This window comes from Micromys minutus (genome assembly GCF_963924665.1).
Source record: "Micromys minutus genome assembly, chromosome: 21".
Taxonomy (NCBI): Eukaryota; Metazoa; Chordata; class Mammalia; order Rodentia; family Muridae; genus Micromys; species Micromys minutus.
The window spans coordinates 28,323,981-28,342,198 of record NC_137956.1 but is presented as its reverse complement, the minus strand read 5'-3'; the positions used below and the strand labels follow the sequence as shown (position 1 = coordinate 28,342,198).

At 35.7% G+C, this 18,218-nt stretch overlaps 1 protein-coding gene across 1 annotated transcript in view; it reads left to right on the top strand.

Moving 5' to 3' along the window:
* Positions 1 to 18,218, top strand: part of RASA2 (RAS p21 protein activator 2) — a gene marked incomplete at its 5' end in the record, with an annotated part of 81,587 nt that overhangs the window by 17,868 nt on the left and 45,501 nt on the right. Inside the window, 2 exons of the mRNA XM_080934631.1 lie at positions 3,995 to 4,098; positions 8,209 to 8,303. Coding sequence (XP_080790757.1) covers positions 3,995 to 4,098; positions 8,209 to 8,303 — 199 coding nt within the window. The remainder of the gene's footprint in view (positions 1 to 3,994; positions 4,099 to 8,208; positions 8,304 to 18,218) is intronic.

The following is an 18,218-nucleotide window of genomic DNA, read 5'->3' as shown; positions in this document are numbered from 1 at the left end:
AAAAAAGCAACCAAACCATCACCAAACTACCAAAAGAATCTTCAGAGACAAAGCATGGAGGATTCTGGGAGTTGTTGAAACAAGCATGTGAATGAAACAGTCACAACTTGTATTTTATTCCATTGGCCTTCTGGAATCTGTTTTGGTACTTTGTTACCCTCTTCCACATACTTGACTGTGTTTTTCTCTGATGGTTGCCTTTGTCTCCTTTCCTGTTCTTTCTTTGTTTCTTCTCCTCTTCCCTTCCTTCCCTTTTACTCTTCTCTTTGTACAGGGCCACATAGCCCACGTTGGTATTGAACTCTTACTCCTACTTCAGCCTCAAGCCCTGGTGTTGTAGACATACCCCTCTGCATAACTTTTTGTTGTTTGGTTCTTACAATTTTGAACTCTTTATAGGAAAAGTATATAAAACTAAAAGTAGTCATTGTGTGGCTCCGTCAGTGGGTAAAAACCAGCTGTTAAGCTTGAAACTTGAGGTCAGTACCCAGAGCCCACATGATAGAAGGAGAGAAACAACTCCCACAGGTTGTTCTCTGACTTCACATGTGCACCCGCCTAAAAGAAAAAAAGAAGAAGAAGAAGTACACAATTAAAAACAAACCAAAAAAAAAAAAAAAAAAAAAAAGGTGTCTTAGTAGCCCAAAACTATTGGGTGTAATAAACTTCAAAGATTTTTGTCACAAGTCATATGCCCATATTGATTTTGAATCTTGATATTTTTCACATTTGTGCATTCAAATTCACAAATAGCCTTTTTATTTACATTTATGAATAATGAAACCATGCCATTAAAAGGCTGTATGATTTGTCATATAATGAAGGAAGTTAAAAGCACAGCTGGGATTTGAGATCTGAAATTCTTTGAATTTCAGTTTGTCACAATTTTATATCACAATTTTATATCAATGATTATAAAATTAAATAGTAATTCTGTAAATTGAATACTTACAGTTTGTAATATATAACCATTTATGAGAAAATAACCCTTAACCTTTCTGAATGTTTGTATAGTGGAAAAATGGTGAAACCCATTTTCTTCCTTTCCACCTGTAAAAAGAAAACAATTTGAAAGATAATTTCAAGCTAGCTAGCTCTGTCACTACCTTAGACATCTAAGGGTATAGCTAGTTAGACTAGATAATTCTTGGATTCTGAATGCCCCTAATCTTCCCTTCTAGAATAGGGCAAAATATCTGAAGTAAAAATCTCCTTTCTCATTTTGATTTTATTATAATGTTCTTAATACTTGTCTAAATTGTAATCAACCATTAAAATGGAAATAACTGCACTGTAGGTTTTTATAACTTTTTCTACCTTTGGAATTTTTTCTTCAGTTTTTATAACTTTGAATTTATAAAAGAGAAAATACTTTAGAATTCTAAAAAGATTTAAGAGATTTTGCTTCTAAATATCCAAATCAAAGCAAATGTTTAATAATTAAGGTTTTTTTAAATATAAGAAGATTCAGATATTTCATAAAAAATATACAAGCATCTCAGAGACACATTAAAAGAGATCCAATTCCATTAACCATCAGGAAAATACAGTTTAAAACGATTTTTTTTGTCACTATTAGGATATAATCTGCAATGACAGAACTTTCCCCAGTTGGCTGTCTGTGGGGTGATTGCAGAGGGTACAGGGAAATATCTGGGAACTAGGTGATAGGTTTTATTTTTAATTCTTTCTTTGAAAATTCCATACATGTATGTATTGTTTTTAAGTCATGCTCACTCCGTTACCCTCCCTCATAGGACCCCCCATGCACTCTTGTTTCTTCCAGCCAGCTCTCCTAATTTCATGTGTGTGTATATGTACATGAGACACTGAGTTTAATTAGGGCTCCTTGCATGAGTGTAGCTAGAGCATTATTTCCTGGAGCATGGGCAGTGAAGAAATGGCTATACCACCAAAGAAAATGATTTCCCTCTTTCTAGTAGCCATTAACTGATGGTGGGGTCTCCCAAGCCTCTTCCCCAACCATGATAGATTAATCAATAAAGTGCTTGATTAGTCAATAAAGAACTTCAGTTTGGATACTTAGCACCCATGTAAAAAGCCAGAGACTAGTGGTTTAATCCTAGAGCTGAGGTTCTGGAGCTAGGAAGATCCTTGGGACTTGTTGGCTGGTCAGTATAACCATATCAGTGAGCTGCAGGCTCAGCTAGAAACCCCATGGTTTTTTGTTTTTGTTTTTTTTAAATAAGGTAAAAATAGATGAAGGAAGATGCTTGATATCTACTTCTCATCTTTATACTGATGCACACATGGGACTATATACATCCACACACAGGTACACACAAATCAGATCACTAAAGCTGGGGAAATATCTCAGTTCTGTCATACAAGCACGAGGACCTGTGTTTGGCTCCTCAGCACTCATAAAGCTGTACTGCTGTGGTATGAAAATGAACTGGGCTCATATGAGGAGGGGCCCTGGAGCTAAGTAGCCAGCATATGGCCAAACAGGGAGTTTCAGACCCAGGGAAAGACCCTATGCCAAAAAATTAGCTGATAACACTCAACTAGGTGATTGACCTCTGGCCTTTATACTCAAACAGTCACACTTGCACACATATGTACATACATACAAAGAATCATATCACTGGGCCAAGAATATAGCTCAGTAAAAGAGCACTAGTGTTATAACAGTTAAAATGTGTATAGTATTTAGCTTAAACAGAAAGGAGGAAGATGGAAAGGGATTTTAATCCAGCATCATGCCTGTTCTGGCAAGGGATCACATCTAAAGATCTTTTAGGTCTCTGTGATCTGGCTGGAATATAGACACACCCTTAGCACACACCTTTAATCCCAAACAAGGTAAATTTAATCTGTAAAAGGAAGCAGCCATGAGGGGTAGACAAAGTAGCGAATCAGAAAAAGATTTGACAGAATGAGTGAATGATAGGATATGCCCAGCTCTCATGAGAGCACCATAAAAGAGGTGACTTAAGAAAGCAGCATAGAGGGTTGGGGAGAGTTTTGCCAGGAGAGTTTTACGGAGATAGGTTGCAGATAAAAGACAGAGAATGAGAAGGAGCCGGAAGATTAGAACAGAGTGCCAGAGTTATTTTGAGGCCAAGCAGAGCGATTTAATCATAAGCTGAGAGAAGCCAGTTTGAGTCAGTCAGCTTGGAGAGGAGTTTGGGCCAGAACAGCTGAGTTGAATAAGCCAGCCAGAGTTCAGAAAGAGCTAGAAAGGATGAGATTATTTAACAGTAAGTCTCTGAGGCAAGTAAAAGATACATTTACATACTTGCATAGATACACAAGGTCTTGGGCTCTGGAACTCACATCCACTGCTTATAGAACTAGTTCCTTGTGGTGTGTTAGGGTACTATTGGGAGCATAAAGGAACTTTCTAAGGTGGTAACAGTATTCTATATTTTGATTGGGATGGAAATTACACAGGCTTGTAAATTTATCAAAGGCCATCAGCCTCCATAGAACAGCTTTGATTATATAGAATTCAAAATAACTCAGGAAAGATAATGAAAATACTTAATAGTCTATTTCTAATACACTTAACATATTTTATATAGCATTGTTCATTTTAGATATTAGGGGTTATTGTGAGTAATACAGCTTCTTGCTGTTCTATCTTTCCCCGATAATGATATGAATGGCTTTGTTCTTGGCTCTGATGTAGGTCAGCACTAGGTGAGCATGGCCTAGGCAGTTACTAGGTCTTCTGCTCACAGGACCTTCTGAAGAGCTATATGTTTAGAACTCATTTGGCACCTGAAGTCATTTCAGTTCAGCTTGATTTGTATAGAATTTGTTTGAAACTCTGAAGAATTTTAATTATTAATTTCATTGATGCTTATTGGATAGAGTCTGTCCAGGATCTTCTAGCTTTCATAGTTTATTGGAAGTGAAATTTGAATGTGATTTTATTACTGGTACCATTTTAATAGTGGTATTAATGAATATTAAATAATGATAATATGTATTATTTAACATAATAAACTTTCTCTTTTCTCTCTAGTCCATATTTCAGTGAAGAATTTTATTTTGAGATTCCAAGAACTTTCCAGTATTTGTCTTTTTATGTTTATGATAAAAATGTTTTACAAAGAGATCTCCGTATAGGTAGGTACTATTCATAGTTATTTATGATTGCAACATTAATGTTATGTTCATTCTTTCTGAAAGTAAGGAGGTGTTAAAAACTGCAGTATAATATATGTTCAACATTTCTAATCCTTTTATCTAGATTTTATGTTCATTGAGTTTTTAAATTGGTATTTAAATGACATTCTGTGAGCAGACCTTTGCTGGTTCCTTAGTCATATATGACATGTTTCCATATTAGCTATGACTAATAATGATTCTCAAAGTCACCTTTGATATTTGCTTGTTTTTAAAGTAGGAATCATCAAGCATGGAGGTTGCAGCAGAAAGGTTGCTCTCCATCCCAGGCTCTTGGGTTACAGAGTCAGATTCCCATATAGAAAAACAAACAAACAAACAAATATTTTTATTAAAAAGCAAATACTAATTTTAAGAAAAGTGGTTTGTAGTTAAAAAGCATAGGACATACACAGATAATTCTCTTGTAAAATGTTATACCTGGGGCCTGGGTTGTCTTTTGGGAAGATGGCTGTGTCAGGTATATTTCCTGTGATCTGAAAGATGTAGTAGGAAAGATTCATTCCTGTGTACCTTTTAGGCACATGCTTGGTTAAATAGTCCTAAGTTGAGACCACGTGGAAATGGAATCACTTTTGTAACTATACCAATATGGTTTTAGAATGTGGGCATGAACTGCTCAAAGGAATAAGGTTCCAAATACAAAATTTAAAAACCCTTCCTTTAAAGTTCCTTAGTCAAATATGATATATGATTCCATGTTAGGTATAAATAATAATTATTTCTCAAAGTCGCCTTTGGTATTTGCTCAATTTTAAAGTAAAAGTCATCAAGCATGGAAGTTCACTTGGCTTGCTCTGTGTGTGTGTGTGTGTGGTCTGTCTATTTGTGTATGTGTGTCTGTGTATGTGCTTGCATGTGTGTACACTTGCACACATGTAGGACTTTATTCATAAACATATAAATGACTGAATGAATATGTATATGAATAAAACATATATATTCTGTCTCCCTCTCCCCCACACCCACCTCACCCAGACTGACTTTAAAACTCTCCTGCTTCAGCATCATGAGCATGAGATTATAAGCATGTTCTCCCATGGCTGGCTTAATAAATCCTCCTGAAATTTCATGCTAGGGCAGGGATTATAGTGCAATTGCAAAGTGCTTTCTAGTGTGTATGAGCTCCTAATAACAAAAAGAAACTAAAAAATATTACTATATAAATTTAAGATGTTAAAAACTGCATGCTAGATATTTTCTGTACCTTTTTGGGGAGAAAGGATAACAAAGATATTCACTTAAAAAAATCTGTAAAATGAAAGGAATGGCTAGAAGATAAGAACTTCAGCTATAGGGCATTTGTGTGTGTCTGTATGTGCATCTGTTGTATGTGTGTGTATACATATATATGAATTTTTTAAGTACCAAGTTCTTGGTCATTCCCTTAAAATTTAGTTTTAATGTAGAATTAGTGAAAATTGGAATTATGATTATCTCACATTATCTCACATTACTGCTATACTAAATTGAAATACTTCATTATTTGTATTCTCGGCCATTTCTGGTATATTGATTTGCTAGGAATTTTGTGCAATTGGTGATAAAATGTATCAAGAAATTTATATAATTTGACTTTTAATCTAAATCCCTTTGTCAGTATAAGGAATACTTGTCTTTAGTTGATGCCTGCATTCTGTATCAGCCATCAGTGTGCATCAGTTTTAGAGTACATCAGTGAGTATTAGATTTAGAGTACTATCAGTGAGTATTAGATTTAGAGTACCATCAGTGAGTATTAGATTTAGAGTACTATCAGTGAGTATTAGATTTAGAGTACCATCAGTGAGTATTAGATTTAGAGTACTATCAGTGAGTATTAGATTTAGAGTACTATCAGTGAGTATTAGATTTAGAGTACCATCAGTGAGTATTAGATTTAGAGTACCATCAGTGAGTATTAGATTTAGAGTACTGTCAGTGAGTATTAGATTTAGAGTACTGTCAGTGAGTATTAGATTTAGAGTACTATCAGTGAGTATTAGATTTAGAGTGCTATCAGTGAATATTCAGTTTTAGAGTACATTCAGTGCATATTCAGATTTAGAGTACCATCAGTGAGTATTAGATTTAGAGTACCATCAGTGAGTATTCTGATTTAGAGTACTATCAGTGAATATTCAGTTTTAGAGTACATTCGGTGCATATTCAGATTTAGAGTACTATCAGTATTTTGATTTAGAGTACATTCAGGTTTCCCTTCATTTCTCATCTTCAACTTCAGTTAGAAAATCCTGAAGTACATTTTTCTAGTGTCACTTTCTACAATTCTAGCTGTTACACAAAGATTTTTTAACTTTATATTAGATTTCACTGAAAATATTTAAAAGAAAACAGATCCATAGGTTTAAAGTTTTATGTGTTTTGAATTTTGTGTGTTAATTAGACTGATTGGATTTTCAGTCTTTAAGGACTGTTGCTACAGTTGGGATGCCAATACAAACCTGGTTCTGTACTTGAACATTTGTTCTTTAGATTGTATATCTGTAGTTTTATTTTTACATTATAACTGTAGATATAAACATAAAATTGTAGTATGTTTTTAAAAGTTTAAGTAACAACTTTTGTAAGTTACGTACGAAAAATTTCTTGTTTTAAAGTGTATTATATTTAAAACTTATTTTTAATGGCTTAGAGAAAGGATCATTTTTACATATACATATTATAGATATAATATGTACACACACATATCAGAGCAAAACATGAGAAAATGGTAAGATTTTGGAAATCGTGGGTAAAGAAAAATAGAAGTTTTGTGTACTGTTTTTGGCAGCTTCAAATTTGAAATTTTTTTTTTTTTTTTTTTTTTTTTTTTTTTTTTTTTTGAGACAGGGACTTTCTTTATATCCTTGGCTGTTTAGAACGCACCGTGTCCAGGCTGGCCTTGTGCTGGGATTATCAAAATAAAATATCTGTAAAATTTGATAGCATACTGTGTTTTTTAGTATATTCTGCAATTGTATAATCACCACCTGCTTCCATTATATGTACGTTGTTCTGCTTGTTTATCTTCTTCTCATTTGATATCTTAAAGTTGACACAGTTTCACATACAAATTTCTTTATAATTTCTAAAATTTTCAACTGTTGAACTAAAAGTAAGATTATTTTGTAAGACATAACATATAGTTGGGATACATAAAAGGAATGTATTTTTTAAACAAGGAAAGAAGTGAATTGCTTTTAAGCTACCACACATCTTCTTTGTTGGAGCATTTGTGCAATCTTTGAATGGTTAGTCATATGCAAAACTAAGTCTGCTTCTTCAAAGCTTACATTGAGGAAGGAAGTGCTTTGCACCAGCACACTAAATACTTCATTTGAAGATATTTGTTCCTTCCTTCCTTTCATCCTCCTCTGTTCATAATACGCCATCTTTCCCTGAGAGACACAGGCTTGAGTGCAGCCTCAACGGCTATCGTATGAATTGAAGCACTTCAGCCAGCTTGATGCGGTGGCCTTTGAGGCATGACCTCTGTTAGTGATTGGTGATACCATTTGCCTCTCACTTACTTGGAGCATCTAACTTCTTATTAAATGCAGATGTTACTGCACATCTGCTTCATCCACAGTTACAGAAGCTGGAAAATTATATTGCATTGCCATTTACATTTTGTTTTTTATCCTGAATATTAGTCTGAGGAAGTGCTAACATAGTTACATTAAACTCTGAGTTTTTCTAATGCCCTGATTCAGAATGACCCACAAAAGGGTCTTTCAGTAGGCAGGAAGAAATAAGACATTTCTTTTTTAAAGTATAGGAGAAAACGTCATAGAAACAAATTTTTAAATTCTATAATCTCAGTACTCAGAAGACTAAAGCAGGAAAATTAGCCTGAGTTTAAGTCTATCTTGGGCTAAATAGAGAGTGCCAGGCCAACCAGGGCTACATAGCAACATCCAATTTCAAAAAGAGTGGGCGGAGTAATGGCGGATTTTTATTATCAACAGATATAAATTATTCTAAAGTATTTTCTATAACATATATAACAATGCTTCTGAGCCATAAGATTATATAAACTATGATTTCTCATCATTTTATTTTCCATAGGAAAAGTAGCCATCAAAAAAGAAGACTTGTGCAGTCATAGTGGGAAAGAAACATGGTTTTCATTGCAGCCTATTGACTCAAATTCAGAAGTTCAGGTAAGTTAAATAGTGCAAGAGATGATAACATACAGAAAACCAACTGATTATACTAGTTTATACTGTTAGAACTTGTTGTACCTTATTTTATGTTCTAATACCAAACATAGACCTTTAAGTAATAGAGAGCTGGGAGGAAATGGCTTTTCCTTTTGGATATTTATTTAAAACAACAACAAAAAGTATGGCCAGTGGGACAGCTCACTGGGTGTAGGTGCTTGCTACCAAGCCAGCTGACCTGTGTTCAATTCCCAAAACCCCTGTAAAGGTAGAAAGTGAGAACCAACTCATTTCTAACCCCATATCTGTGCATGGCACCTATACACATACATGTATTAATGTGTATTCATACAGGAATTGCCACAAAATAATAAACTCTTCTTTGGATGCTTTTATTCTATTTCCAATAGAGTAGACTGGGAGAGAAAATGTTAATTATTTAAACCATACAGAATCTGCAATGCATAGCCTTCATTCCTACCTCCCCTTCTGTTCACCTCCTTTTATTTGAAGGGCTATCATTATGCTTGTTAAAAGGCCTTGTATAAATTCTATATGTGAACAAAAATGTATTGTTAGCCAGAAAAGTATTGAAATGTATTGCTGAAGTTTCTAAAAAGCTTAAGTCTCTATGACATAGAAATTATTTCTTAGGGAATCTTTTCTTTTTTCTTTCCTTTTTTTGTAATCTTATTTATTAAATACGGTAATGATTGCAAAACCATTTGCAAGGGCATAACTGCAAGGAGCATCCTTTGTCTCTTAAGCAGGCTATAATTTGCTGCTAAGACTCAAATGTTCAAGACAAGGAGAAAAAAAACATAGCCACAGATACTTTGCAAATAAATTATGTCTTCATTTCTTCATAACCTTTAATGTAATCTCTGTAATTAAATTCTTTAAAAAAAAGTATTGTATGCTAAAATTTCTTCTTAAATACAGAATATAGCCAAGTACTTTTTCTGTTTTATCTACTCTACCCATTTTAATCTTTCTTTCTATTTGGCCATAAGTATCATTCAGCTCTCAGTAAAAGAGCATTGCCCCATTGTACATGCCAAGGGAGAAACCATGTGAGGAAGTGGAGTGGGCTGATGGTGTTTTTAAGTGGGTCATTATATGTAATGACCTTGAGCTTCCTTCACTATGCTGGACTCCTATGGATTAAGAATACTTTAAAACTTAATTTTGAGCTGGGTTGTAGCTCCGTGGGGAGTGTCTAGCTGCATGTACAAAGCTCTGAGTGCCATCCCTGTTACCACAGAAACTGAGTGCTGTCTGTGCAATTTTGTCATCTCAGCACCTTGGAAATGAAGGCAGGCTTTTAAGGCCAGCCAGGCTGCATAAACCTTTATCTTTAAAACAGACAAACAAACAAAAACCTGGTAGCTTCTATTCAAATGTAAACTTATTACCACTACTTAGTCTGTTGGTGCCCTAGTTAGGTTTCTGCTGCAATGAAACGCTATGACCAAAAGTAAATTGAGGAGGAAAACGGAGTTACACTTCAATTTCCCAAAAAAAAAAAAAAAAAAAAAAAAAAAAAATGTCAGGACAGGAATCCAAACAGGACAGGAACCTGGAGGCAGGAGCTGATTGCAGAGAACATGGAGGAGTGCTGGCTTGTCCCTCATGGTTTGTTTACAACTCCTGCTTTCTTACAGAACCCAGGTTCACTGAGCAAGGGATGGCACTACCCACAGTGGGCTGGGCTTTCCCCCATCAATCACTAAGAAAATGCCCTGCAGCTGGGTCTTCTGGAAGCCTTTTCTCCTCCTTTCAGATGACTCTAGCTTCTATCAAGTTGGCATAAAACTAGCCAGCACAGGTGCCTTTCTAATGTAGCTTTACCAGATTATCCATTTTTGTTTTGACACATGATTTAATACATTTTCTATCTACAACCCACATGAGAAACCAGTGTGGTGTTAACCACGTGAGGATGATGCTCATGTGTACTTGAGGTTGGCTTTGCTCTTACAAAGCTCCTTAACATTGGGATTATAGGCACACACCTCTGCATCCATGTAATCTTTCAATAATTTTGAACAAAAGGAAAGATAAAAAGAGGCTTTTTTTAAAATCTTTATCTTATTTCAGTTCAGATCAAAATCTCAAATTAGAAGATTCATTACAGTTTGTTTATTTATTAAGTATGTTCTTAATGACCAGCATAATTTTCTGGAGGATTTAAGAATTTGATTCTGAAAATGTAGAACTCTATGTGTGTTCTTTATGTAAATCTTGGAGATGATGCAGAAACTAATACTGTGGCACGGGCTTTTATTTGACAGTGTATATATAAAACCATCACTTCTGGACCCTGAAAAGACTTAAGTAGCATTTATGTGTTATACATAGTATTGGCATTTTAAACTCTAGTTTTCATGAGCATTAGTCATTAGCCTTTCCAGAACTTTTGTCTTAAATGATAATTAGTAAGATTTACCCACTACTTAAAATAGATTTTAGAAGAGGAATGCTGTAGGAGGTAGGAGGGAGGGATAATACTTTTCAGGATAATATACCATCACTGGGAATATTATTATTTAGACACAAACAATCTGAAAACACTGCACTAGCCTTGTGAGCTATACAATACAGAACCTACTCAGTTATTGTTTGTGTACCCCAATAAGTTTTATAACATTTTTAAAGACATGAAAAATAAAAATAAATGACACTATAGAAAGCAGTGAGATTACATTTAGCTGGGACTCAATCTAATGTTTACTTTTAGTAATTATAAAAGTATGTACCAAGTATAGTAGTGAGTGCTTAATTACATTATCGCATTTAAGGTCCATAGTAGCACTATGAGGTACGTAATACCTCATTTTACAGATTATTTTATTAGGATTAAAGGGTACAGTGACTTATTTAGTCATAGAAACTGACTCCATTCAAGATCTAACTTCTAATCACAGCACTGTACTATCTTTCAATGATATGTACTCTTAGTTATAAAAAGAATGCAAACAGATTAAAATTGCTCAAGTAATATCAAAATATAAGAACAGAAGCTTTCCCAAATTAGTGGGCAAAGGGGAATGCATTAGAAAGTGTGCGTAGGGAGCTTTTTGAAGTCAAATTATAGGAACTTCCTTGGGAATTTGAGCTACGTAGTTACCAGACATTTGCAGATGCTGTATGTTAATTGGCAGTTAGGTTCTGACAATAGCAGACAAGATAAAAATGCACATAAGTTATAAGTGATTCTTGAACTGACTCTAAGTCCTCATTGACTGCCACAGAGAACATTAGTTTTTATTGGGGCTTTGATGAATGAAAGCTGTGTAGTGCCATCCTTAGCAGTAGGTCCCAACTCTGCAGCAGTGTGTACTGTAAGGCAGGTGGAAATTGAGATCCACTGGCGTATTTCTTTCATCTTTATGGCTTTTTACCTTTAATTTGAAAAATAAATAATGTTTTCTTTTTTCATTCTTTTTTAAATAACTGTATATTTACAAAATAAGGAATGTGGCAGTGAATTAGTTAAATTACTTGCACCTGTAGCACCTGCCCAACAGCTCTCTGGATTTTTGAATAAAAGACAAACACACACATGCCAGTTGTAATTTTGATACACTTTGACTAGCTCAATGACTGGGCACTTCTAGACCTCCCTGTAAATAGCAAACACTCCCCTCTTGGTATTCCTGAGCCAACATCCTTTAAAATCTACATTTCATCTCTGCTACCCCAGATCCAATGGGCGAAGTGGCCCCCAGGGTCACTTTCCCAGATTCTCAACATGCCAGAGTGCCTTTAAGTTTCATCTTTCTGCTTCCCCATCATCGCAATTCCCTGCCTCTCCCTTGGTCCCTTGCCCACACAGTCTAACAGTCCTACCTCCATCTCCCTGTCCAGCCATTGGCTGTATGGCTGTTCTTTATTATCAATCAAAGCCAGCTGGGGGCAGGGACCCTCAAATCTGTAACAGCTGCTTTGGGGAGCCAAAATAAGACAAAGCATCAGAACCAATTCCCAACAAAAGAGAAAAAAGGTTCTGGGAGTGTGTTGGGGGGAGAGTTGTGTGTGATAGGTGTATATGTGTACAGGTGCCTACCTTTGTGTGAGCTTGTGCATTTAGAGACCAGAGAATAACCTTGGGTGTCATTCTTCAAAATACTTCATCTTGGTTTTTCAGACAAGGTCTCTTGGTGGGACCTAGAGATCACTATTACTAGGCTTGCTGGTCAGTAAGTCCCAGGGATCTACCTGTCTTTGCCTCCCTAATTGGGATTACAAGTGCACTACTACAAACATCTTTGTTAACAATTCTTTTTTTTCTTTTGAGATTATAATATAGTTATATTATTTCCCCCTTTCTTCTTTCCAAACCTTCCCATACATCCCTTATTCATCTTTTTCAAATTTCTGACTTCTTTTTTCATTAAATATTTTAGGCGTGTGTGTGTGTGTGTGGTGTGTATGTGACTGTTTGGTATCAGATATACAATTGGTATATCTTTCTGGATAAGTATTTACCCTGCCAGGGTTGGGGCCTCCTGGGCTCCCTCACCCCAACCCACAATGGCATGTCTGTAGTCATTCTTGTTCTGCTTATATTTAGGCAGTTTGTGTGAAACTTCATGGGTGTACCTTCTGACATTACTAGGAGATGTAATTTCATAGCAGCCTCTCTAATCCTCTGGCTCTCACAATCTTTCCACCCCTCACCCCTTTCACAATGATCCCTGAGCCTTAAGTGCAGGAGCTTCATTGTTGATGAATCTGTTGGGACTGGGCTCCACAGCTCTGCATTTTGTTTGTTGTGGTTTTCTTTAATGTTCTTAGTTTGTTGTAAAGAGAAGTGTCTTGATAAGAGCAAATGTGTTAGATACCCATCTTTTTATACACCATTTTCCTGGGTAGCCAGTGGGAGTTAAACTCATCCTTGTGTTTTGGTGTAAAGTGGCAGACACTTTAATAATGGCGCTATCTCTTCACTTAATGATTCTTAAAGATTTCACCCATTCTTTTTGTTTGCCTAATGAGAGTACATATCTCTTCCTTTGTTTCTTTCTGTGAATTTACTCTCTCAGTGACTCTTTTAAAATGCTACATTCATCTTTAAGTCTCTGTGTCCATCTAGTTTCCTCATCCTCAAAGATCTGACTCATAATTTACAGAGAGAAGTTGGCTAAATTTGGGTCACTGTCCACCAAAGTCTAATGTGGTTGGAGGAAACATTGCAGGGCAGTACATTCTGGAGTTTGTGTTAGGCCTGTTTGCTTAGGGAATTGAGTAGATGAAATTATTAGTATCTTTATCTCAGAGAGGAAGCAGTTTAATTATCTGTCATTACCACTAATTAGTATTTGTAACTCATCATTACTGATTTGTTGCTGGAAGATCACTTATGAAATGAGGATTTCAGTATAAAGGACCATCTGTCTGTAAAGACACGGAAGTGACATGCATAATGTAGTTTACTCCTCAGATGGAAGCTCCTATGAGTAACTCAAATTTTATACCAAGTCAGTTGACATGTTATCTTGACCTTTTACTTTATCACTTTCTTATATTTTTGGTTGTGAGCCTAGCCTTTGACGGGTGAGATATCTCTCCAGCCCCTTATCACTTTCTTATTGGAGTTATTGATTATTTCCTTTTCAGAAGCTCATGGTAGCAGTATTTAATGAGTGCATTTTCTACATTTTTGGACAGAATTGTAATAAAAATACTTTATGTTTTGCTTGCATGTATGTGTGGACCATATGTATGCCTAGTGCCTATGGAAGCCAGGGATGGACCCCTACAACTGGGGTTTCAGTTGTGAAATGCCTTGGGGGTGCTGAAAATTGAACCCAGGATCTCTACAAAAGCAGTCAATGATACTGTGTATCAATCTTGTTTATCTTTACATTATATTCAGATTACCTTTCTAAAGTCAGATTCTAAATCCTGAAATACATCAGCTTCAAATATCTGGGATGTACAGTGGATCTGTATGATGTTGTGATTATTTATATAACATGTATATGATCTGTAGATTTTTAGCAGTAGTATATAAAACTTATCAAATAACAAATCACTATAGTCTACTGGAAAATACTAAGGTTAGTTATTGAAGTTATTAAATCATTAAAAATAAAACAAAACAAAAAAAGCAGTCAATGATCTTAATTGCTGGGCCATGTCTTCAACTCCTTGACAGAATTTTTAAGAATATTTATTTTATGTATATGTGTCTGTACCTGAGTGCATTATGGGCAGCACATGTATGCAAATCCCACAAAAGTAAAAAACGGGCATCAGATCTTGAGGGCAGCAGTTGTACGTGGTTGTGTGTTCACTGTGTGGGTTCTGGGAGTCAAACCTGAGTCTTCTGAAAGAGCAGTGCTTGCTGTTAACTGCTGAGCCATTTCTTCAGCCCCCATTCCGCCTTTTTAATAAAATACAGATGTTTTTCTTGATTCTGGGTTTGTTTTTGGTTTTTTTTTTTTTTTTTTTTTTTTTGCTATTTTTCCTCTGGGTTGAACCTTTTTCTTCTGAAACCATTCTAATGTTTCTAATGTGCCATGGTATCCGGGCTCCACAGTGAGACTGAGGAAAAACATGACTGGCTTTCACTTCTTAGGAGTCTGTGCCCTAGGCAGATGGGTATTTCCAGTCTTTCCTTCACTGTTTAAGGTCTTGATTCTGACTGACTGATTTGTTTGGTTTTGAAGCATTCTCTTCCTTGGGTTCCTGGTTATGATAGGTGTCCTTTTTCTTTATTTTCTTCCATATAAATAATGATAATACAGCCTTCCTCTCAGCTGTAAGATGCTGGAACTCACAGGTTTTAAGCATCATTACATTCTTTATTTCCTAGGTACCAGGATAAAGGATGTATTTGCATAAAACTGTTAATTATGGGTGGTGTCTCACATAACTTGTACAGGCAGCGAACCCAGTTGTTATGCCAGATGTAATGTTAGTTATGTTCTTTGATGAAATTACTTAGTAACAGGATAAGCTTGACCATCTGGATCATATTATGTTATTGATTGGTACATGCTTATTGTTGATAACCTTTGTTTTACTGTTTTGAACAACCATTTAATTTTTACTTTTTTGAAACAAGGTCTCACTATGTAGTCTTGATTTGCCTGGAACTCATTGTGCAGACCAGGCTGGCCTCAAGCTCATAACTGCTTTCTTCTGCCTCCTGAGTGCTGGAATTAATGACATGTGTGGGCTACTGTGCTCCACTCTTTATCTCATTAAATTATTATTTAAGGAGAAAAAAACGCCTTTTGTAAAACATTGCCATTAATATAAGAGATGTTGTAAAGTGAAACTGTATCTTTCATCTGACAGGCAGTTGTGTAATTATTTAGAGGCAATTCCTATAAATAAAGCTGTGTCGGCTGCTGTGGTGATTGATGCATGCCTGTAATCCAGCTGCTCCAGAAGCTGAGGCAGTAAGATTGTCTACGCTGACTTCAGGAACAGCTTAGGCGGTATAGCAGACTTCATCTCAAAAACAACCAGTAAAAATCTGGCAGGAGCCATAAGGTGTTGTTGTTGTTGGTTCCTCATAAGTTTTTTTAAACCAATTGAAACATAGAGTTCTTTTTTTATTTGTTTTTAAGATTTATGTGTTTTTATGAGTGTCTCCACGTGTGTATATGCACCGTGTGCATATTTGGTACTCTTGGAATCCAGAAGTATCAGGTGGCCCAGAGCTGCAGTTACAGACATTTATGATTTGCTTTGTGGTGCTGGGAGTAAGACTGGGGTCCTCTTCAGGAGCAGCCGGTTCTCTTAACCTCAGAGCAGTCTCACCAGCCCTGAAACATACTCAGCCATTTTATGAGGAAATTCTTAATATTTAAATACTTCATTATTTAAAGACTATCTAGATGTGAGAGGATTTTATCCTTATGCATTGTATTTTGCCCATTTTTTACAAACCTCTGTTTCCTGTGCATTTTTTGATACCAGGAGATAGCAGCTACTCTGAGGCTCCTTTTTATCTTTCCGGCTATCTCACTAGGGCCTTGGTATGTTGTCTTCTTATTTATCCAACTGATGTGTTTTTAGGAATTTTTGAATCTATGGCATAATGTCTTTCTTAGGTTTTACAAAATTTAAAGCAATTATCTCTTGATTCTCCGTCCTCCAACTTTCTGTCCTGGGATTTCAGTCACACCGGTATAGCACCAGACTGTTGGCATGTGTCACGTGCTTTGTAGGCTCTACCCTCTGTGCTTCATTGTGAGTATTTTCTACTGATGAGCCTTCTCTGCTGTGTATTATTCTTCATCGCGGCTGATGTGATAACTATGTCTCATTTCAGTTACTTTCTGACTTAGCTCTAAAGTTTTTCTTAACTCATTTCTTAGTTCCCAGTTATTTTGTTAGATTCTTCACTTTATTTTTTTTGTGAAAAACAAGACAAAATAAACAAAAAAAATGGTAGTACATATTTTGAGTTTGAAGCTGTCCTGAACTATGTTAAAAATATTAAGATAACTATTTTAAACTCCCACCCCACTTACAGTCTTCTGTTCTTGTCACACCTCTCTCTCTCTCTCTCTCTCTCTCTCTCTCTCTCTCTCTCTCTCTCTCACACACACACACACACACACACACACACATATGCACACGCACCCGCACATGGAGTGTTTTATTCTTGTCAACTGTTTAATAATTTTTGATAGACTACTCTGAATGGTATATTTCTAAGAGTAAAATTACAAAATAGCAACTTTATTCCTATCTCATCGATCAAACCTGTGTCAAATGCCCACTATCCCTGGGCAGAGGGAAGGCTGGCAATACCAGATTCTGCTGTGCTCATGACTCTTTTCCGAGGGAGGGTTGTTTTTCTATAGCACAGATATGTACGGTGATGAAAAATATACATGATTTTGTGTGAAAATAATCAAGGAAAACTAGTTTCTCTAAAATGATCACAGGTTTGCCTTTTTAAAAATTTTCTGGAGCTAATGATTAGCCAGGTTGATCTCAAGTTTGAGATGAACTTGCCTCAGCGTCCTGCTTCCAGCTTTACAGATGTGTACCACTGCATTCAGTGATGATTTGCCTTCTCAACACTAAAAAGTGGCTCTGTGTGATTTAAAATTTATACACGTTTTCTTTACTAAAGGCAACCCAGTAGTAGAAAGTTAGAAAACATTAGAAAATTTCAAAGTCTAAGTTAGTGTCCTATCAACCAAAGGTGAACATACAGTATTTGGGTGAATATTGGTATAGTAATTGCACACCAAGTTAACATACACCATTTTTATAACTATTCTTTTTTTAAGCCAATTTTCATCTTTTTATGAAAGTAGACAATGAAGGCTGGCAAGATGCTTTAGTGGGTAACTCACATCTGCAGCTTGAGTTTTAATAAAACCCATGTAAAGGTGAGAAGAGGGGACGTAATTGACTGACCTTCACATAGCACCATAGTGTGCTCATGGCCACACACACACACAATTAATAATTTTTCAGTTAACAGTTACATAGTTTTATTATTTATAAATTATACTTTCCTTAATTTGGACTAAAATGTCTTTTAATTCTAGTGTTTCTTCCTAACAATATATGTCTGCTTGTTCTGTCTTCAGTCTTTTCTTGACCAGGTCAATGTACAGTTATGTTATTATTTAATACCAAAGGAATGTTCCCTTGACAATTTAGTTGGAACAATCAACATACTAGATCAGTTTTGAGTCAGTAAGAATAATTCTTGGTAGAATCTCTTTAAATATATATATTACATTATTTTTTTTTAAGATTTACTTATTTCATATATGTTGAGTACACTGTAGCTGTCTTCAGACACACCAGAAGAGGGCATCAGATCCCATTATAGATGGTTGTGAGCCACCATGTGGTTGCTGGGAATTGAACTCAGGACCTCTGGAAGAGCAGCCAGTGCTCTTAACTGTTGAGACATTGCAGAGAGAC